At 44.4% G+C, this 23,170-nt stretch overlaps 1 protein-coding gene and 1 pseudogene across 2 annotated transcripts in view; one reads left to right on the top strand and one right to left on the bottom strand.

Annotated features, from left to right (window-relative positions):
• The window catches only part of unc13d (unc-13 homolog D (C. elegans)), a 148,216-nt gene that overhangs the window by 41,970 nt on the left and 83,076 nt on the right, over positions 1-23,170 (top strand). The window contains exons 3-11 of one of the 2 annotated variants that reach the window (XM_078225269.1): positions 1,528-1,635; positions 4,306-4,365; positions 4,837-4,903; positions 14,645-14,840; positions 16,500-16,544; positions 17,393-17,461; positions 19,629-19,707; positions 21,853-21,960; positions 22,802-22,894. In XM_078225269.1, the coding sequence (XP_078081395.1) occupies positions 1,528-1,635; positions 4,306-4,365; positions 4,837-4,903; positions 14,645-14,840; positions 16,500-16,544; positions 17,393-17,461; positions 19,629-19,707; positions 21,853-21,960; positions 22,802-22,894 (825 nt within the window). Of the gene's footprint in view, positions 1-1,527; positions 1,636-4,283; positions 4,366-4,836; positions 4,904-14,644; positions 14,841-16,499; positions 16,545-17,392; positions 17,462-19,628; positions 19,708-21,852; positions 21,961-22,801; positions 22,895-23,170 lie in introns of those variants that run through there. The other variant, XM_078225270.1, reaches the window with a different exon arrangement.
• On the bottom strand, positions 2,861-3,033 carry LOC144502131 (U2 spliceosomal RNA; annotated as a pseudogene).

Below are 23,170 nucleotides of genomic sequence, written 5' to 3'. Positions count from 1 at the left end.
TTAAACAGGATGACCAAAGCAGAAAACCATAAACAAACCATTTACACATCAACTACAGAATATGACTATAACTATAACCCATTTTGGCGGGTCTTCAGACTACCTTTGGGACTGTTATTGTATGTACGTCCTGATTGTACATCTATCGACGTAAAGCAATAAAGCTGCGCCATTGTTGAACCTGACTCTGGATCTGTAGTGGTCGTATTCGCCCACTCGCGCTAACATGGCAAGGTTTAAAGGATATGAATAGAAATAGAATAGAAACCCTACAGTGCAGAAACAGGCCATTCGGCCCATCGAGTCGGCACCGACCACAATCCCACCCAGGCCCTACCCCCATATCCCTACACATTTACCTGCTAATTCCTCTAACCTACACATCTCAGGACACCAAGGGGCAATTTTGTAGCATGGCCAATCAACCTAACCCGCACATCTTTGGACTGTGGGAGGAAACCGGAGCACCCGGAGGAAACCCACGCAGACACGAGGAGAATGTGCAAACTCCACACAGACAGTGACCCAAGCCGGGAATCGAACCCGGGTCCCTGGAGCTGTGAAACAGCAGTGCTAACCACTGTGCTACCGTGCCGCCCCCTGTACGAGGCAAGTTTTTTACACAGAGGATAGTGAGTGCCTGGAACTCGCTGCCGGGGAAGGTAGTGGAAGCAGATATGAGAGTGACAAATACATGAATAGGATGGGAATAGAGGGATATGGTCCCCGGAATGGTAGGGGGTTTTAGTTCAGTCGGGCAGCATGGTCGATGCAGGGTTGGAGGGCCGAAGGGCCTGTTCTTGTGCTGTAATTTTCTTTGTTCTTTGAATGTCAAGGAATGATGGTTAGTTCTTCTCTTGTTTGAGATGGTCACTTCCTGGAACTTCTGTGTCATGAATCTTACTTGATTTGCCTAGATGTTTTCCAGGTTTTGCTGCAAGTGGGCATAGACTACTTTGAAATAGCTGAAGATGGCCTCAGACTATGCTCGAGGAACCCTTGCAGTGATGTCCTGGGGCTGAGATGATTAATCTCCAACAATCACACCCATTGTCCTTTGTATTAGATATGACTTCAGCCAGTGGAGAGTTTTCTCTCTGATGCCCATTGACTTCAGTTTTGCTCGGGCTGCTTAATGCCGTGTGTGGCTAAATGCTGCTTTGATGTCAAAGGGAGTCACTTCCACTTCGCCCCTGGAATTTGGAGGAAGGAAAGGAATGCCCACTTCTCCCTTTTAGCCCCATTCTCTGCCCACCTTCTCCCCTAACCCCATTGTCAATTCCCAACCCAACCCATCTCATCCCTGCATGCCCATTTTCAGGAACAATCATATTTCTGGGCAGCTAATGGGGTGGGGCATTCCCACAAGCAACTTCCAACAGGAACCACTAGATGGTGAAAGGGAGCAGGATTTGACCTAGTGTTGGGTATCCCTTGCTCTGAAAGTAAGTTTTGTGAACATTTTGCAGCCTTACAGTCTGTCTAGTTATCCAGAAGCTGACTGTGGTGTTTCTCTGTTCCATGCAGCTAAACCTGTTGTATGAAGAAGCCCTGTACACCTTTCTTTATCGCAGTGGCAAACCTTCAGAATGCCACACCGTAAATAAGACTGAGCTCCTTCATTACCTGGAGAATGTGAGTAAACTAACTGGACACATTTCTTTTCCTCAACAGCTAGCTACTGTGGTTCCCTCTGGGTCCAGAGTGTACAAAAACAGTAAGACATGCATTGATGTAACGCTTTTTTTATGATCTCAGGACATCTGAGGCAATTTATGGTTAAATGAAGATTCATCACCGTTGTGGGAAACATGGCAGCCAATTTTCACACAGCAAGATCCCACAAACAGCGATTAGATAAATGACCAGATGTTTTTGTCTTGTTGATTGTGTCACAGACTGGTGGGTTCAATTTAAACTCCTGATTTCCCCACTCCATAAACAGGTGTTTTCTTTATTCTGATTTCACCCTTTATAAATGTTGGGATGTTTCTCCCAACCCTTCAATTTGTATTTGTTCCATCCTCTATTAATAACTTACACAGCAAACCTGAGGTAAGATGAAAATAAGATGGTTAGTTTATTTTTACACACAAATGAGAGGATTTCACAACATCCACCCCTTTTACACTCACACAATAAATGGGGGATGAGGAGACAGGAAGAGGGTTCAGGACAAGGCAACAATAACAATACAACTACAAAATATATGTGTCCAGAGTCTGGAAACATGAGTCAACCAGAATGTTCCGAGGAGAGATTGGTTGATTGTAGAATGCCCCAGCCTTTCTCAGATCGAGACTTGCACAACAGGAGAAGGCACCTAGAATGGGTAGGTTTGGAGGCACGTGTTCCAAGGTTCCAGCAGTTGGCAGGTTTGATGAAGGTTCAAGTTCTTTCTGCTGCCACCAGCTTGACGTTAGGCAGCACAGGCTGTTGCCTGGAGTTCTGTTCACATTCAGAGGTCAGACAGTAACTGCTGGAATTCAGTTCCGACAGACGAGATCATGGTGCAGCTTGGAGGTCATGTGACATACCTCCTTGATGTTGGACCCAGGATATATATTTCCAAGGCTGGGATCTTGGTGTTTAACTGGAATTGGAATTCCTTTATTTTTGGAGCCACTGGTGTTGGGTTAACTAACTGATGCTCTCTTTGTCAAAACTGTTGTGTTAGGATGCTAATTTAAAAAAAAATACTTTTCCAATTCAATCAAATCGAATCCAATTCAGAGTCTCAACAAGTTGAGACATTTCAGATCCAGGCTGACAAGACAGGCCGAGCGACCAAACCACCCTGTCCTGGGCCTGATCTACATGAGTCAAGCTGATTGGAGAAGGGGGGGGAGGTTCCTCCTCCAAGACTTGAGCTCATTTGCATCTTAGCCAAAAGGCCGAGATGCCACTTTTAAAAATTGCTTCATATGAAACATATGAAGCTTCAGTGTAACCTAATGACCTCAACCAAGTGCGGCCGACCATGGGCTGCCGACCATACTACACTTGATCTTAGCCAAAAGGCCGAGAAGCAATGCTAATGCTTCAGCCAGTAGCACCGTTATGGGAGATTACGATCTGAGAAGGCTTATCCTGTGTTCAGAGTTAGCTGCAGCAGCCTCCCCATCCCATGGGCATTGTTACTAAGGAACTGCTGCAAGCCATCAGGTGACTGGCAGGAGACATGTTGTTAGCTCAGCAATTTTCCATTTTTAACAGCACAGAAAAAATTATTTTATTAAATAGTCCAGTTGAAGAATATATGACTATAATATATATATATATGTATATATATAGTCCCAAGATTTTCCGGGCTATGGGGTGAAGGGGTAAGAGAATTGAGCACTGACCTGCAACTGATGAGGAAATAAGTTAGTTGGAAGCTATAAACAAGGTGAGAAGGAGTGACTGTGGCCTGGTATCCAGCCACATCATCTGTTATATTGCTGATCTTATTGAAGGAAGATTGAGACTTCACCTCCTGAATGAAGCCCATGGAAGCTGCCAGTGAAGGCAAGGATTCAGCATATTTTGGCCACATTGGTGGCCCAATTGTTGTACTCCTATGGTGGGTACGGTCCCCAGAACTGCATTGAAAATTAACTTCACAGGTTCTGTGATCACTGCCCCTTCACATTCAATCATTGCTGCAAATTGCACTTTCTCAATACAGGATGTTAGGCTGAAAAGTGCAACAAGTTATACAATTACAGCAAAGTCTTTGTTCTTGAACATCCTCAAGGACTGGCTGGTGCTGGGTAAACAAGAAGTTAATGGGGAGTTACATCACTCCAGACACACGCTAAAATGCAGGAATATCTTTGTTCAGGCACAGTAACCAAAACTGACCCAATAATCAAATCATTTCAATCTATTGCTATTAATTTATTTTTAGAAATGCATTATTTGAACACTGAAAGTGATCTGCTTTTTAAAAAAAATCAAGCTGTCAGAAATTCCGGTTACTAGAGAATTTTGGTTGTTAGACACAGAGTTTACTGTATATGGATATCACAGCATAGAATCAAGCCATTGATAAATAATGCTGGATGCACATGCAGTTTAACCTCTGATCTGCTCTGGTCCTGCTGCACTGTCAGTGTAACCTCTTGTCTTTAGGTGTCATAAGGATTGAATGTTGTATTCAAATGCGTTAGAGAGTTTCCAGATTGAAACCCATGCACCTTAAAAAAACAAAACTATCATTCGCAAAACGCAAACTAATTTCTGGTGTCTCATCCTGGCTCTTGACAGAAAGAGTTTTCCCACAATAACCTGATGGGCAGTTTCTCACCTCTCTCTTTCTAGGCTTTCCAGATGGACCAAGAAGAACACAAAGTTATTCTGGAGAGGGTCAAACACCTAAAGGTGAGCTGAAGAGCCTCACGTGCTTTGTTTATGGGCATGATTACAGTTTAGGGTTTGTTTTCTGTAACATTTGTCACTACTTCCTAAAAGGACACCATGTAAAGTACACGAAATGCAAAGTGGGAAAGATTATCGGAAGTTGTTATGGTTAGAGGTACGTGGTATATCAGACTGAGCGAGTCAGTGGAGTATAGTATACCAGAGTGTTTACATAGGGGATTATTATAGTGTGGAGTAGGGAGATTCTTACAGTGAGAGGGTTTAAGAGTGATATTGCTGGAGTATTTCAGAGAGTGATACAGTGACCGATACGGAATGTTGAAGTCAAAGTCACAATGACGGGTTTGACCATTACAGATGGTTTTCCATTTACTGTTACAATGTTGGGCATGGTCTATTGCAATTTAAAGGTTATTCTACTGCGGGAATTATATTGAGGCGCCTCTTGGTTTCTTTGTGACTCTTCCACAGCCACCCTCTGTCTTCCTGAAGTTAGTCGTAAAGGAAGCCCAAGGACTTCTGGCCAAAGATGCAAATGGTGAGTATGTTTTGTTTGCTTCATGAGAACAGCAATAGAGCAAAATCTGTTATAGTCTTCAGGCTATAGGGTATTAATGAGAACAGCGTTTCCTAAACTGGGTTCCGCGGACCCCTGGGGTTCCATGGTAGGTCTGGCTATTTTAAAAAGGCTGCACTTCTCACTTGTCCAATCTAAGGTGGTTTTCACAATGCATTGGCTACTGACAGGTGCACTAGTCAACCTATCCGAGGCTGTGGCAGGAGGGGCCGGGGGAGGAGGGGCCGGGGGAGGAGAGGCCAGGGGCAAGCCTGAGGTGGGAGGGCTGTGGTGGAGGGGAGGTGGACTTCTAGGAATGGAGAGGTGTGAGTGTGTATGAAGGAGAGAGAAAGGCGAGAGCATGTCTATGTGTGAGAGAGGTGAGTGTGTGTGAATGTGTGTGTGAGAGAGAATGGATTGTGTGTGGCTGTGAGAGAGAGTAGAACAAAGAACAATACAGCACAGGAACAGGCCCTTTGGCCCTCCAAGCCTGCGCCGCTCATGTGCCCACTAGACCATTCTTTTGTATCCCTTCTATTCCCAGTCTGTTCATGTGGCTATCTAGATAAGTCTTAAACGATCCCAGCGTGTCCACCTCAATCACCTTGCTTGGCAGTGCATTCCAGGCCCCCACCACCCTCTGTGTAAAATACGTCCCCCTGACATCTGTGTTGAACCTTGCCCCCCTCACCTTGAACCCGTGACCCCTTGTGTTCGTCACCTCTGACCTGGGAAAAAGCTTCCTACTGTTCACTCTATCTATGCCCTTCATAATTTTATACACCTCTATTAGGTCACCCCTCATCCTCCGTCTTTCCAGGGAGAACAACCCCAGTTTACCTAATCTCTCCTCATAGCTAAGACCCTCCATACCAGGCAACATCCTGGTAAACCTTCTCTGTACTCTCTCCAAAGCCTCCACGTCCTTCTGGTAGTGTGGCGACCAGAACTGGATGCAGTATTCCAAATGTGGCCTAACCATCGTTCTATACAGCTGCAACATCATATGCCAACTTTTATATTCTATGCCCCGTCCAATAAAGGCAAGCATGCCATATGCCTTCTTCACCACCCTCTCCACCTGTGCTGCCACCTTTAAGGATCTGTGGACTTGTACACCCAGGTCCCTCTGTGTGTCTATACTCCTGATGGTTCTGCCATTTATTGTATAGCTCCCCCTTACATTAGATCTACCGAAATGCATCACTTCGCATTTATCTGGATTAAATTCCATCTGCCACTTCTCCGCCCAATGTTCCAGCCTATCTATATCCTGCTGTATTCTCTGACAATGTTCATCACTATCCGCAACTCCAGCAATCTTCGTGTCATCCGCAAACTTACTGATCACACCAGCTACATCTTCCTCCAAATCATTTATATATATCACAAACAGCAGAGGTCCCAGTACAGAGCCCTGCGGAACACCACCAGTCACAGACCTCCAACCGGAAAAAGACCCCTCCACTGCTACCCTCTATCTTCTAAAGCTAAGCCATTTCTCCACCCATCTAGCTAGCTCACCTTTTATCCCGTGAGATTTAACCTTTTGCACCAGCCTGCCATGAGGGACCTTGTCAATAGCTTTACTAAAACCCATATCGACTACATCCACGGCCCTTCGTCAATCGTTTTTGTCACTTCCTCAAAAAACTCAACCAAATTTGTGAGGCATGACCTCCCTCGTACAAAACCATGCTGTCTATCGCTAATGAGATTATTCAGTTCTAAATGTGCATATATCCTATCTCTAAGAATCTTCTCCAACAACTTCCCTACCACGGACGTCAAGCTCACCGGCCTATAATTACCCGGGTTATCCTTGCTATCCTTCTTAAATAACAGGACCACATTTGCTATCCTCCAATCCTCTGGGACCTCACCTGTGATGTGGAGATGCCGGCGTTGGACTGGGGTAAACACAGTAAGAGTTTTAACAACACCAGGTTAAAGTCCAACAGGTTTATTTGGTAGCAAATGCCATTAGTTTTTGGAGCGCTGCTCCTTTTTCAGATGGAGTGGAAATCTGCTCTCAAACCTTTTGAGAGCAGATTTGAGATCGTTTGAGCATCTGACGAAGGAGCAGCACTCTGAAAGCTAATGGTATTTGCTACCAAATAAACCTGTTGGACTTTAACCTGGTGTTGTTAAAACTCTTACTGACCTCATCTGTGTTCAGTGGAGAGACAAAGATTTCTGTTACAGGCCCAGCAATTGCATCTCTCGCCTCCCTGAGGAGTCTAGGATAGATGCCATCTGGCCCTGGGGATTTGTCTGTCTTAATGTTTCCTAAAAACCTAACACTTCCTCCCTTGTAATTGAGATTTTTTCTAACGGGTCAACACATCTCTCTGAGACACTACCAGTCAACATATCCCTCTCCTTTGTGAATACTGATGCAAAGTATTCGTTTAGGATCTCACCTACTTCCTTTGGTTCTAAGCTTAATTCCCCTCCTTTGTCCCTGAGAGGTCCGATTCTTTCCCTAACAACCCTCTTATTCCTATCGTATGTATAAAATGCCTTAGGATTCTCCTTAATCCTGTCTGCCAAGGACATTTCGTGACCCCTTTTTGCCCTTCTAACTCCCTGTTTGAGTTATTTTCTACTTTCTCTGTATTCCTCCAGTGCTCCATCTGTTTTTAGCTGCCTGGACCTCATGTATGTCTCTTTTTTCTTTTTGATTAGACCCACAATTTCACTGGTTATCCACGGCTCCTGAATCCTACCTTTCCTATCCTTCCTCTTTACAGGCACATGCCTGTCCTGCAGTCCTATCAACTGCTCCTTAAAAGACTCCCACATGCCAGATGTGGATTTACCCTCGAACAGCCTCTCCCAATCAAAGCCATCAAATCCTGCCTAATCCGGCTGTAGTTAGCCTTCCCCCAATTCAGCACCTTACCCATAGGACAACACTCATCTTTTTCCATTACTATCCTAAAGTTTACAGAATTGTGGTCACTATTTGCCACATGTTCCCCCACTGAAACTTTGATGACCTGACCGGGCTCATTCCCCAGTACTAGGTCCAATATAGCCCTCTCTCTAGTTGGACTAGTTGGATTGTTCCAAAGAGCCTTCCTGTACGCATTTTATAAATTCTTCCCTGTTCAGGGCCCCAGCCCTAAGCGATTTCCAGTCTATGTGAGGGAAATTAAAGTCTCCCACTACAACAACCCTATTTTTCCTGCACCTGTCCAGAATCTCCTTACATATCCGTTCCTCAACTTCCCGTGGGCTGTTGGGAGGCCTGTAGTATACCCCCAGCATAGTGACTGCGCCCTTCCTGTTTCTGAGTTCCACCCACAGTGACTTGTTACCTGACCCTTCCATATTGTCCACACTCTGTACTGCTGTAGTATGCATGTTTTTGGGTGTGTTTTTGGGTGCGAGTCTGTGTGTGTATGTGTGTTTGATATGAGAATTGAACTCTCCAGCAGCACTCCTGTTATTAAATAAAGTTATGAGCAAAAGATCAGCAAATGACAAAAAGAAGGCAAGACTTAAGTATTTGTTGAATATGAGAACATTTTAATTTTAATAAGTGTGTTTGATAAATTTGTTTTTGTTTGTTCCTATCGTGCAAAAATAATTCTTGTTCTCTTGTTTAACTCTTCAACATAATAAGAATGTTTCTTAGAGGTTCCATTAATACTCTTATTCACACTCTGCCAAATGTGACATCTGCAACGAAGCAGCACACAGTCTGAAAACGCTTTAAAACACATTTTTTTGAAAACTTTATTTGAAAAATATTCCTAAACATATTTAATGAACAATCTCATTAGTACAGTTGGAAATTAGATAAAACCAAAGAATAAGCATCGTAAAATCAGTGTCCAATGAGCATCTTTCAGTAACCTGATTTTAAATGACTCAAAATGCCCTTTAAAAAATAGACAAAACTATTTCTGGTTATTTTGGGGTGCAGTAGTCAGTTCCTTACAAATGTTTTGTTTGAAATCATTCAATGCGGTGGCCACGAAGGACATGGGGGAATCATCAACAGATATCCCCGTGGGCTTTGTGGAGTATGAACTCCCCTATTGAGCGAGTGGGGGCTCGCCCAATGGAAAACAAGCAGGGGGAAGCTTAATGTCCGCTGCCTCAACCCAGGCTATTATTCTGTAGGTCTCCAGGCTTGGACTTATTACTGTAAGCTGTGGATGCAGCTCTTAAAGGGTTATGGTGATGGAGGACTGGCCTTGGTGAGATTATTACATTGGTGATGAGAAGTAAAACAAGATTTCTCCCCAGACAACCTTTCTCATTAAGAATAAGAGACCCTTCTCTGGTAAGAAAAAAATAAAAATGCCTCTATACAATAAACTTGAACCCTATAATGCAAGCGGAGAAGACTGGGCCAATACCTCTATGACTCGATGACTATGACTAATTCGCAGAGCGCATGTGTTACTTTTTCTGGGCCAATAATACAGAAGGAGATGAGAAACAGAAAGTCATCTTATTGACAGAATCTGGGGCCCTGACATTCAGTGCGATAAAAAATCTGACCTATCCAGACAATTCAAAAACTTGTAATGAGTTAGTAGATTTGGTAAAAAATCACTATGACCCAAAGCACTCTGAAATACCCAGAAATACCACAGAATTCCTACAGTGCAGAAAGAGGCCATTCAGCCCATTGAGCCGGCACTGACTCTCCGGGTCAGGCCCCCCCCCCTCCCGCCCCATCCCATAACCCTGCACATTTACGATGGCTAATCTATCTAACCTGCACATCTTTGGAGTGTGGGAGGAAACCGGAGCACCCGAGGAAACCCACATAGACACTGGGAGTGCGTGCACACTGCACACAGCCACCCAAGGCCAGAATCAAACCCGGGTCCCTGGCACTGTAAGGCAGCAGTGCTAAACACTGTGCCACCATGCTGCTTTAACAGAACAGGGAGAACCCCTGGGGAGCCTGCTACTGAATTTTTGATGTGGAGATGCCGGCGTTGGACTGGGGTAAACACAGTAAGGAGTCTAACAACACCAGGTTAAAGTCAATGAGTGGGAGTTCTGTTGCTGTTCTCATGAAGCAAACAAAACATACTCACCATTTGCATCTTTGGCCAGAAGTCCTTGGGCTTCCTTTACGACTAACTTCAGGAAGACAGAGGGTGGCTGTGGAAGAGTCACAAAGAAACCAAGAGGAGCCTCAGTATAATTCCCACAGTAGAATAACCTTTAAATTGCAATAGACCATGCCCAGCATTGTAACAGTAAATGAAAAACCATCTGTAATGGTCAAACCCGTCATTGTGACTTTGACTTTAACCTGGTGTTGTTAGACTCCTTACTGAATTTTTGGCCAGGTTACGAAAATTGGCAGAATATTGTGAATTCGGGCCTTCCCTGAATGAAATGTTGCAAGTCAAATTGATATGCAGAATAAACAGTTTGACAGTGTAAAAATTTATTGGCAGAACCCAACCTCGATTTTAAAAAGGGCATTGAAATAGCTCTATCACGGGAAAATGCAGAGAAAGGGGCTTAGGAGCTACAGGGGGCGTCAGAAAGCAATGTCCTCTGGTTAAGGGGAGGGGTCCTGTGCAACAATGATTATTTCTTAATGGAGAGTGTTTGCATGAGTAAGATGTCAGAGAGTCCATTACAACATCAGAGCTCAACTCACACCATCAGGCAGTCAAGGAAAAGCAGTGACGGCCTCAAGAATACTAGGGAATATGACCCAGAAGGTTGTAGATGCCAGACGATGGATCTTGGCAAGCACTGCCAAAGGGCACAGCCAAGGCAAAGTTCTAGGAATAGGCAAAATGCGTGTTATTCAGGGAAGAAGCCAAGGCCAGATCCGGACTGTACCATGCAGGTACACCCACTTCCAGAAACAATGACAATGCAACTAAACCACATCATCACAACAAAGGTTTCCCCCTGTACTGGTAGTGCTGCTGCTAAATGGCCATCCATTGAAAATGGAGGTGGACATGGAGGCTGTGGTCTCTGTTATTGGGGAGCAGACATACGATCACCTCCAAACTGATATTCAACTCCTGAATTTAGGAAACATGAAAGTCAGACTAGGCACCTACATGGGGGAACCATTACAAATAAGGGGCACCACAATAACCCCTGTGACTTACAGGCAGCAATCAGCACGTCTCCCACTCATTGTTGTACGGGGCAAGGACTAAACCCTATAGGGAGAGATTGGCTCCAGCGGATCAGGCTGAACTGGTTCGAGACCTTCAGGCTGAATGTGGAGGACCTGTATGAAGTTATCAGCAGATACCCTGAAGTTTTCCAGGAAGGACTTGGAGGAGCCAAAGCCAAGATCTACATCGACCCCAATGCTACACCTAAGTACCTTAGAGCAAGACTGGTTCGATACTCCCTACTGGAAAAGGTGGAGACTGAACTTGGGCACCTGGGAAATTAGGGCATTATAAGGCAATTTGCAGAGTGGGCCACCTTTGTAAGCCCTGTCCTTTAACTGGACAAGTCAGTCTATCTCTATGGAGACTATAAACTTACAGTCAATTGGTCCTGACTTGATAGATACCCCAAGCCCTGAATCGAAGACTTGTGCGCCAAGTTAGCAGGCGGCAGGGATTGTCTCAGTTGGATATGAGCCACGCCTATCTTCAACTTGAATTAGATAAGCCTTCTCGAAAGTTTGTTATAATCAACAATCACAAGGGTCTATATGAATCCACTCGCCTGCCCTTTGGGTCGGTATGTGCCGTATTCCAACGACTCTTGGGAAACATAAAAGAGATACCCAAAGTGGCAGTGTACTTGGTTGAAGTTCTGGTCATGGGGACTTTGGAACAAGAGCTCCTGACAAACTTAGAAGATGCCTTGCAGAGGTTCTTGAAAGCCGGGTATGCCTGAAGAGAGAAATGTGTTTTTTGAGTGAATGAGGTGACCTCCCACAGCTATCAGGTGGATGGCAAAGGTCTACATCTGGTAGCGGACAAAGTAAAGGCCATCAAGAAAGCACCAACTCCAAGAAACACCATGGAGTTAAAATCCTTCCTGAGGCCTCTATTACGGAAAATTCATCCCAAATTTGTCTCCTTACTGACCTTCCTTACATATTCTACGGAGTACCAAAGATAGTCCTGGGAGGCACCACAGATAGATGCTTTCAATAAAGTTAAACAACAGCTACTGTCATCATACATATTGGCCCATTTTGACAAAAGAGAAAGAACTCATCCTGACATGTGATGTTTCTCCATACGGGGTTGGGGGCTGCACTTATCATACCATTGGAAAGCCTATCACATCCATATCTAAGACCTTTTGCGAAGTGAAGGCATTCTCAGATTGAGAAAGAGGGTTTGGCAGTCATATTTGGTGTGACAACATTCCATCAATATGTTTATGGTGCACGTTTCATCATAGTAACTGACTGTTGGGACATTTTAAAGAAGATGAGATTGTACCCCGATTGCCTCCGCTTGGAAACACATTGGACTTTGTTACTAGTGGTTTATGAATACCTCCTAGAACACTGCCCTGAAACTCGGATAGCCAACACTGATGCAATGAGTTGCCTCCCACTGCCCACAAGCCCAGCTCCTGTACCAGCAGTGGAAGGGGTTGTGATAACCCTAAATTTTTTAGACACTCTGCCAGTGTCCGCAAGGCAAATTAAGGTCAGGACACAAAAGGACCCAACTCTGTCCAAATTGAAACACATGATCTTGAATGGATTGAGAGGACAACCCTCAGATGAAATGAAACCCTATCTGACCAAAAAGACAGGCTTGGTGTTGAGAATGGCATCATCCTCTGGGGGCCCCAAGTAGTCGTCCCTCACCCAGGGTGGCATCAAATACTTACGGAACTACAAATGGCCACCCTGGAGTATCTAAGATGAAAATGCTGGCCAGGAGCCACGTCTGGTGGCCTAGCCTCGACTCTGATATCACAGAATGAGACGATGTGATTCGTGCCAGGAGAATCAGAAACTCCCTCCCTCAACCTCGCTACATCCATGGGAATGGTCTGGCAGGCCAAGGGTGTGAGTGCTCATGGAACTTGCCGGGCCTTTTATGGGTTCCATGTTCCTGATCTTGGTGGATGCAGACTCCAAATGGTTGGAGATACACCACATGAACTCCACTACCTCCCACGCTCCAATCGAGAAATTAAGACAGAATTTCTGCACGCATGGAATACCAAAAGCTCTGGTTTCTGACAACAGCACTGCCTTCACCAGTAGTGAGCTCCAAAATGTCATGCTTTCTAATGGCATCAGAACAACACCCTATCACCTGTCATCAAATGGGCTGGTGGAACGGCGGTGCAGACTTTTAAAATTGGCATAAAGAAACAATCTACAACATCCATAGAGAACAAAGATGTATTATTCCTATTTGACTACAGGACCACGCCTCATAGAACACCAGGAATGGCCCCAGTGGAACTGTTAATGGCACGGCGGCTTCGGACAAGATTAATCCGAATGTTCTCAAACCTGGTGGGGAGTCCCAACTTGAAAACCAAAAACAAATTTATGAGCTGGACCATTTCTGGGATAGAGTCCACCCCAGAGCAGATCTCATTACTGGCCATGGAGGTGGCACCACCTGCGTCAGGCAACAACTTGAAGCTGAATAACACTACCAACCCCCGCCCCCCAACCACTGCCTTCCTTTCAAGATCCCGTTCCCCCTCCCGCCTTCCCTTCCAGATAACGAGGACACAAAGTCTGTGATCGAATTGGAGGAAACTGATACCCGACTGAAGCAGAACCTGAGAAGGAATCTACATCAGTGGCTTTCTGGTGGTTCCTCTGGACACAAAGGGCCCCAATTCAGTTCACACCACCAGACCCAGCCACGCCTTCGACTGACCTGGGACCTCTCTCATGGTGGTCTATGGTCATTCTCCAAGCAAGTTGAAGTCATCCATGATTACAAAACCTCAATGAGTAGCAGTGCGAGCGTTCATTAACTGAGATATCTGCCACAGATAACACTCTTGTTGCCATCTTCTCACATAGACAAGAACAGGTCAACCTCACTGTACCTTCTCCCATGTTGTCTATGGGCATATGTGTGGGTATCTGTTCGGTAAGAGTCTCAGGTTTTAGCAGCATCCACTGTAAAGCAGGGAGATCAATTGACTTGTTCCGTCAGACAGCCTATGAGGTACACTCTTGAACTTTGAACTCTGTCTCAACCTCTGAACCTCCTGTCAGGTCTCCAAATGGAAGGGAGAATTGGGGAGGTGTACAACAGCAGCTGACATTTGCTAATTTGATATGATGCCTCAAAGAGCAAAGTTATCACTTTGGTTCACATCTCCTCGAGTTAATATCAGAGGATCAACATTGGGGATGTTGAACTTGGACATTTTTGGAGGTTCACTGATAAAAGAGAGAGAGAGAGGGAGGGAGCCAAAATAGAGAGCGATGGAGAGAAAACTGTTGATGGGGGCTACAGTGAAAATCCTCACTTTCAATAACTGGGTGATACCCTGGGAGAATGGAGTAGCTTTCAATGGGGTTAAAATCAGGTGGATTTTACAATGAGCAGGCAATCCCCTCAAACAGATGGTCAAGGAAAACTGGCCCCACCTGCCAAATGACAAACCCTTTCTGGTATCCTGCTCACGTATGTGAGAAGGCTGTGTATGAGATTGTAGGATATTCTGGAGTGCAGAGTTTTTCCTCTGGGATTGCTGTGGTAAATTTACCATGAATCTAATCCAAATATTCTCAATGGATTTCTTCTGTAGGTTTCAGTGACCCTTATTGTTTGCTGGGAGTGATGGTTACTGAAGAACAACAAGAAGAAGAGGCCAGAGCAGACAGTCCCCTGCCCAGGAGACGACAGAAAGCTGTAGTGAAAGATTCAATCCCTCAGGATCAAATTCAAAGAACAGAAGTCAAGAAGCAGACCCTAAACCCCATTTGGAATGAAACATTTCTCTTGTGAGTATTAATATTGGCACATTGAGTCACTGCAAGTTGTCCTAGTCTATCTCCCATGGTGTTATATATGGGGGGGTTGGAGATTATACTCACTCTCTTCCCTGCCCATTCTCATCATGTTTTCTCTCTCCTCTCGTGCTGCTTCCTCATTCCTTCAGCTTAGAATCATAGAATCCTTGCAGAAAGAGGGTTTACTGCTTTTTTATTTCTATTCTGTCCCGCTGTTCTTCTGTCTTTTTTTCATTTCTTTCAGTTAGGAGTAGGTGGGTGGTGTGGTATTTTTGTTCAGTATTCCTAATGCTAGTCCATTCTTGTGTTAGCAGGCATTTTGACCATGCAGGGCAACGTAGCTGCACTTGATTCTGTCCCTCACAGAACTTGCTGGCTGTATCAATACACAGCAAGGGCAAGCTGGAACACTGGCTGATTTTACTCTTCTCTGACATAAAGGGAGTTTCCCTTGCCATCCTGTCCTACACCCCCGTCCTCCTAAGATCAGCTGGCCCAGAAACACAGATAGTGTCAGACTTGGATGGACCCTAGAGAGTATAGCAAAGTCAGGCAGATGATGCTCCTACTCACTGCTTCACCATGAGATCGCCACATTGAACAGAATCAATCAGTTGCATGGTACTGATCATGTTCTCAGCCCCTGCTATACTCCTTATGCACCTATGACATTGTGGCTAAATTCCCCTCCAATTCAATTTTCAAGTTTGCTGACAACACCACCGTAGTGGGTCGGATCTCAAACAATGATGAGACAGAGTACAGGAATGAGATAGAGAATCTGGTGAACTGGTGTGGCAACAATAATCTCTCCCTCAATGTCAACAAAATGAAGGCGATTGTCATCAACTTCAGGAAGCGTAAAGGAGAACATGCCTCTGTCTACATCAACAGGACGAAGTAGAAAGGGTCGAGAGCTTCAGGTTTTTAGGTGTACAGATTACCAACAAACTGTTCTGGTCCCCCAATACCGACACTATAGTTAAGAAAGCCCACCAACATCTCTACTTTCTCAGAAGACTAAGGAAATTTGGCATGTCAGCTACGACTCTCACCAACTTTTACAGATGCACCATAGAAAGCATTCTTTCTGGTTGTATCACAGCTTGGTAAGGCTCCTGCTCTGCCGAAGACCGCAAGGAACTACAAAAGGTCGTGAATGTAGCCAATCCATCACGCAAACCAGCCTCCCATCCATTGACTCTGTCTACACTTCCCGCTGCCTCGGCAAAGCAGTTAGCATAATTAAGTACCCCATGCACCCCGGACATTCTCTCTTCCACCTTCTTCCGTTGGGAAAAAGATACAAAAGTCTGAGGTCACGTACCAACTGACTCAAGAACAGCTTCTTCCCTGCTGCTGTCAGACTTTTGAACGGACTTACTTTGCATTAAGTTGATCTTTCTCTACACCCTAGCTATGACTGTAACACTACATTCTGCACTCTCTCGTTTCCTTCTCTATGAATGGTATGCTTTGTCTGTATAGCACGGAAGAAACAATACTTTTCACTGTATGTTCATACATGTGACAATAATAAATCCAATCAAATCAAATGTTGGCTATATCACTCCTCATGGATTTACTGAAAGATCCCTTCACAGGACTCAATTCCAAGATCTGTCGTTATTAATGACTCTCTTGTTGCAGGAAAGTTGAGGATTACCGTAACACTGAACTGCACATGGACATGTGGTGAGTATTACAATCCTGGAGCTACTGTGCAAGGAATGTGTAGAGGGTAACCTTTTCAGGGAAAGGTCCTTAGGATCAATATAGTTGAAAAATCTTTGAAGCAAAGATGGAGAGGCCATTTGACCCATTGTGTGTGATCCATGTTTTTGTTAATTTTCCTATGTGCTCTCTCCCCATAGCCCTGTATCAATCCCAAACTAATTCCACTGCCCCACTTTCTCCTCATAGCCCTGTAGCAATCCCAAACTAACTCCACTGCCTCAATCTCCCCATAGCCGTGTATCAATCCCCAAACTAATCCCACTGTCCCACTCTCTCTCCACAGCCCTGTATCAATCCTAAACTAATCATGTGGAGAAATTATTGACAAGGGCTTGATGTACTGAGTGACCTGTTAATGTGCAGAAAATTCTGCATTAATGGATCACTGAATACAAAGTGGTAGTAATACAAGAGTGTAAGATCCCTCATCTATATCCAATCAGATTGTGAGGTCATCAATGGAAGATAAAGACACCATTGAACTAGCAAATGCTGATATTGGTTGTAAACCTCCATAGCCCTGCTCCTCTTTTGAACTTTCTCCAGCCCCTCAATCTCTTGACTACTGTATATTTCTCCAATCAGTGGCCCTGTGTACATCCCTAACTATCAATGCGCCCCCCACCCCCCGCCCAGTTCCCCCTTTAAGCTTTTGATCATCCTTCCTAATATTTTCATCTTTGACACATTCTTCATTAATGAATCTGTGAGGGGCATGAGGATAATCTCCTACTTTAAAGTTTTTGTGTGAGTTGTTTTGATGTTGAATGCCTCCTTTACCTGTCTAAGAGGTTCTTTGTTTTCAGGGACTTGGATGTTGATGATCCTGTGAAACTCCGACTAGGTGATATCCATGGGATTGTTGGACTGAGGAGGTGAGGGAATAGCTCACTGTTTTATGTATGAGTTATGGAGTTTTGTGTAAAGGAGACAGTTACTAATCGAAGCCTCATAGAACATCCAGCAACTGAAAATGGTGTTATTTTAGCTTTACAGTTAAAGTGAGCACGTTAAACAGAGAGAACATCATTGATCATCAGCTCATCAGGGTAGAGGCAGCTCATCCTTCATAGGACATAAAGTTCAAACCTTCAACTGCACCATTTTCTGAAACATCAGGTGCTGATAATATTCTGTTTTAACTACTTACACCTCCTCTTGGTGCACCTTTTGTTCCTTTAGCCCATTACCATTCCTTTTTGTCTTGCATCTTCAATCCTTTTCTCATTAGAAACTCCTGCTCTCCACCCACTACAGACCTTTTATTTTGTCCTCGTATGCTCCCAATCCCACATTTCCCCCCTCTCCGCGCCTCTGTACTTACTGATAAATTGCTTGAACATCTTCCAGTAATGATGCAAAGTCATGGATTGGAATTGTTCACTCTGTTTCTGTCTCCACAGATGTTGCTGGACCTATCCAGTATTTCTAGCAATTTTCTGTTTTTATTTAGGCAGATTCTGTGATTTCTGCCTCTCAGCACAGACTCTCACCTCTGGAGGTGCATGGGGATGTGATGGAGGCAGGGGGTGGGGAATTACAGGGTGTTGTTTTGTAAAGATTCCCTGTCCATCACTGGGTGACGGGCCTGCTTACCGCCCAGTGTGTAAAATCTGGATACATTGTCACAGAAAGAAAGGTCCATCCCTGGATGGTAACTGCATAAAATGTATTCATGGTGTGGAGTATTCTATGTATTCTATCAGACCAAGGGCAGGAGTAGGCCAGACAGCCCTCGAGTCTACTCTGCCATTCAGTGCAATCATGGCTGAACCCTGACCTCAATTACACTTTCTCGCCCACTTCTCATATCGCCATAACCTTTGATTTCCTAGGTGTGCAACAAGCCATTGATCTTGGTCTTAAAGATACGGTGTTCATCTAGGGGTGAGAATTCAAAAGATTCACAACCCGTCTGAATGAAGAAATTTCTTCTGTTCTCTGTTTTAAATGGCTGACCCCTTATCCTGGGTTCCCCGTGTTGTAAGCTCCCCAGTCATGGGAAACAGCCTTCCACTATCTCCCCTCTAGTGCTCGAAAACCTTGTTTTCATCTCTCATTCTCCTAAGCTCCAGAGCATATAGGCTCATTCTGCTCATCTCTCCTCATAGTCAACCCTCTCATCTCAGGAATCAACCCTGTGAACCTATGTTTCACCCCCTTTAAGTCAAGTAAATCCTTTCTTGGGTGAAGAGACATTAGATGTGGTCTCCCTGCAGCATTGTATATTTGTAGCAAGAATTTCTTCCTCTTGTAATCCAACTACCTTCCAGTAATGGTTAACAGACCATTTGCCTTCTTAAATGCTTCTGTAGCTGCATGTTAACATACAAGGACCCTTTACTGGTCTCTCACATTTTAAAAAAAATCATTCTTCCTATCAAATTAGATAATTTCACACTTCCCCACATTATATTGTATCTGCCATCTTCCTGCTACTCACTTAGGAGGAGGTGGTGGTGTAGAGGCGATCCAGAGACCAGGGTAAAACTCCGGGGACCCCGAATTGAATCCCATCACAGCAGATGATATTTGACATCCTTTGGCCCTAAGGACTAATTTTCCTGTCACTCAATCTCTCTGGTCTTCCACCCTATCAAAGACCTTCCCTTTGTCCTTGTCCCATCCATCTCTTGCTCAAAACTTATTCCATCTCTAACTTTTCCCTGTTCTGGTGGAAGCTCAAGAACTGAAACATGTTAACCCAGATTTTCTATCTCTGCAGGTGCGGCCAAACCTGCTGAGCTTTTCCCAGCATTTTCTGTTTTGATTGTAATCCAACATTCCTCACTCACCCATCTCCAGCCCATCATTCTCTCAGTGCCAATCCAACACTCCCTTTGCTTCAGTTCTCTTGAATCTGACACTCCATCCATTTACTCCATTCCTGAAGGACTGCTTGCCTATAACCAACTCGGCCAAAGCTATCTTCACTATTCAGGCCGAGAATCAATGATGAATCTGGTATCTGGGTTTTTCATGTAACTCTTTAATATCTGACTTGTTCTTGCTGCAAGGTACCAACTGTGATTCATGTTACAGGATTTTCAAAGATGTGAAAAAGGCCGCTCGAAAACACGAGCAGGATGATTTTCTTGGAAATGTGATCATTAAACTGCAGGTGAGACAATTTGAGAAGGTTTTAATTCTGAGCTGTTATCAGGCAGAATAGGAAATAGTAAAGCACCAGGGCATCTCCTTCCCAGGGCATCTCCTTCCCAGGGCATCAATCTGAAAGGCAGATCATTGTACTTTATGGGCTAATGAGACCAAGACATTGAATCGGTCTGTTAGAAATAAGAAATGATGTGGAGATGCCGGCGTTGGACTGGGGTAAACACAGTAAGAAGTCTAACAACACCAGGTTAAAGTCCAACAGGTTTATTTGGTAGCAAAAGCCACGAGCTTTCGGAACAGGCTGTTCCTTCATCAGGTGGGTGGGAGTTCTGATCACAAACAGGGCACAAAGACACAAACTCAATTTACATGAATAATGATTGGAATGTGAGTCTTTACAGCTAATCAAGTCTTAAAGGTACAGACAATGTGAGTGGAGGGAGCATTAAGCACAGGTTAAAGAGATGTGTATTGTCTCCAGACAGGACAGCTAGTGAGATTTTGCACATCCAGGCAAGTTGTGGGGGTTACAGATAGTGTGACATGAACCCAATATCCCGGTTGAGGCCGTTCTCGTGTGCGGAACCTGGCTATCAGTCTCTGCTCAGCGACTCTGCGCTGTTGTGTGTCGTGAAGGCCGCCTTGGAGAACGTTTACCCGGAGATCAGAGGCTGAATGCCCGTGACCGCTGAAGTGCTCCCCAACAGGAAGAGAACAGTCTTGCCTGGTGATTGTTGAGCGGTGTTCAGAGTCGCTGAGCAGAGACTGATAGCCAGGTTCCGCACACATGCGGACGGCCTCAACCGGGATATTGGGTTCATGTCACACTATCTGTAACCCCCACAACTTGCCTGGATGTGCAAAATCTCACTAGCTGTCCTGTCTGGAGACAATACACATCTCTTTAACCTGTGCTTAATGCTCCCTCCACTCACATTGTCTGCACCTTTAAGAATTGATTAGCTGTAAAGACTCACATTCCAATCATTATTCATGTAAATTGAGTTTGTATCTTTGTGCCCTGTTTGTGATCAGAACTCCTACCCACCTGACGAAGGAACAGCCTGTTCTGAAAGCTAGTGGCTTTTGCTACCAAATAAACCTGTTGGAATTTAACCTGGTGTTGTTAGACTTCTCACTGAAATAAGAAATAGCAAGGGAACAAAGTCTTTGGGTGGGAGTAATATATAGGTCTCCAAACAGGAGTTCCTCAGTGGAGCACAATATAAATGAGGAAATTAGCTTGTAAAAAAAGTATGGAAATATTCATGGGTGATTTTAATGCATCTCGACTGGGTTAATCAAATTGGCACAGGTAGCTTCGAGCGAGAATTCATCAAATGTATTAGAGATTGGTTCCATAACATATTGCTCCAAGAAACAATCAGGGAGCAGGCTATTCTGGATTTGGTGTTGTGTGATGAGGAGGGATTAATTAATGATCTCATAGTTAAGGATCCTCTAGGGAAGAGTGATCATAGCATGCTAGAATTTCGAATACAGTTTGAGGGCAAGAAACTGGAATCCCACAGTAGCATTCTGGAGTTAAACAAAGGTAATTACATAGGTATGAGGACAGCTTTGGTCCTAGTGGACTGGGCAGGAAAACTACAAAGTTGGACAGTTGCAGATCAGTGGCAGATCTTGAAGGAGATACTAAATTCCTCCCAACTAAAATACATTTCAGAGAGGAAGAAAAAGAGGAAAGAAATATGCATGGCTAAGCAAGGAAGTTAAAGGCAACATAAAGACAAAAACTAAGGCAAACCATGTTGCAAAGGCAAATGGCAGGCCTGAAGATTGGGAAACTTTTAAAGATCTGTCCAGTTCCTCCTTGAAATATATTAAGGTTTCTTTTTCTGCTAGGGTGGCTATAGTAGCCAGTTCATCTGTTTTTTGATGTTGTTCATTGAGGGTTGAACATACCGATCAGAACACAGAACTCTTTTCAATCACACCAAGGGACCTTTCACGTCCACCTGATAGGCAGCCCTCTTAGTACTCCACTGAAATTATGGGCTCAAGTCTCTGGAGTGGGGTAGAGTGTGGTTGGGTTATGACAGGAAGTGTGTGAAAGTTGTGGATTTGATGTGTGGAGTTGTCTTTGCTGGGATCTGTGCTCTCTCATGTTTCAGTGTATATTTTGCAGCATCTGCCCTATACTCCTGAAGATAAATGGTATCCTCTGGAACCTTGTACAGAGACCTACCCTGATCGAGGGAAGTGTCATCTACAGCTGAAACTTATCCATGAAGAGGTACAAGTGTGCAACCATGCCATATACAAACTCCATGTTATTGAGTAGGAGGAGGCACCTGGCTAAAACTTACAGAAGTGTATTCCCAGACAGGGAATCTCATCCTCAGCTAACTGGAGAACACTCCTCAGGGGGCTTCAGTAATAGAGTCATACAGCACAGAAAAGACCCTTCGCCCTGTCGAGTCTGCACTGACAATAACTACCACTAGAGTTGAGCTGATCCCATTTTCCAGCATTATCCCAAGATCCATCTGAATGTCCTGCCATTCATTAAATCTCCCTCATCTTGTTTCTTCTTCCAAAGTTCATCACCTCGCACTTATCAGGGTTAAATACCATCTGCGACTGCTCTGCCCATCTGACCAACCCATCTATATCTTCCTGCAGTCTAAAACCACCTTCTTCACTATTAACCACCCTAGCAATCTTGGCGTCATCTGCAAACTTGCTCTTCATCCCGCCACATTATTATCGATATCATTAATGTACATAATAAACAATAACAATGTACTGAACCTTGTGGTATGCTACGGGACACAGGCTTCCAGTCACTCAAACAGCCTTCTACCACCATCTTTTGGTGTCCTATTATTAAGCCAGTTTTGGATCCATCTTGCCAAGTTCCCCTGAATTCCGTGTGCTTCAGTCTTCTCGCTTTCCCATGTGGGACCTTGTCAAAGGCTTTACTAAAATTCATATAAATTACATTAACTGTACTTCCCTCATCCATGTCCTTCTTAATGAGCTGAGCATGGTGGATAGGGAGGGTTGATCCGGCTGTGCAATTTACTCCAGTGTTTAATAGGAGGAGGGTTTATCCTTTATGTTTCTGTTCATAGAGGGATACCTCACTGAGCAAACAAGAGCCAGTGTTTCGGATCCATCGCAGTCTACTGCAGCAGTTTGTGCAGCATGACAAGTTAAAGAAGAAGGTATGAACGTTTGGGATTGTGGGTCACATGAACATGTCTAGCAATGGAGCAAGTTGGAGGAAATATATGGGTAATATCGGAGAAACTGGGGGGCTGGGTATAATTGGAGAGAGAGCAATGAAAGTGGGTTATTTCAAAAAGTGGGATGTTGGGGTGGATATTAGTGATGGGGTAGTGGGAAATATCGGAGAGTGGGGTGAGGATATGTAATATCAGAGATTCTGGATGCGAGTGGTTAATGGTGGAGGGACCTGGTGTTAAGGCCTCATTTATATT

The sequence above is a fragment of the Mustelus asterias genome, chromosome 12 (genome assembly GCF_964213995.1).
Source record: "Mustelus asterias chromosome 12, sMusAst1.hap1.1, whole genome shotgun sequence".
In the NCBI taxonomy this organism is placed as follows: domain Eukaryota; kingdom Metazoa; phylum Chordata; class Chondrichthyes; order Carcharhiniformes; family Triakidae; genus Mustelus; species Mustelus asterias.
The sequence above is the reverse complement of the archived record's forward strand: the minus strand, read 5'-3'. Positions and strand labels throughout refer to the sequence as shown.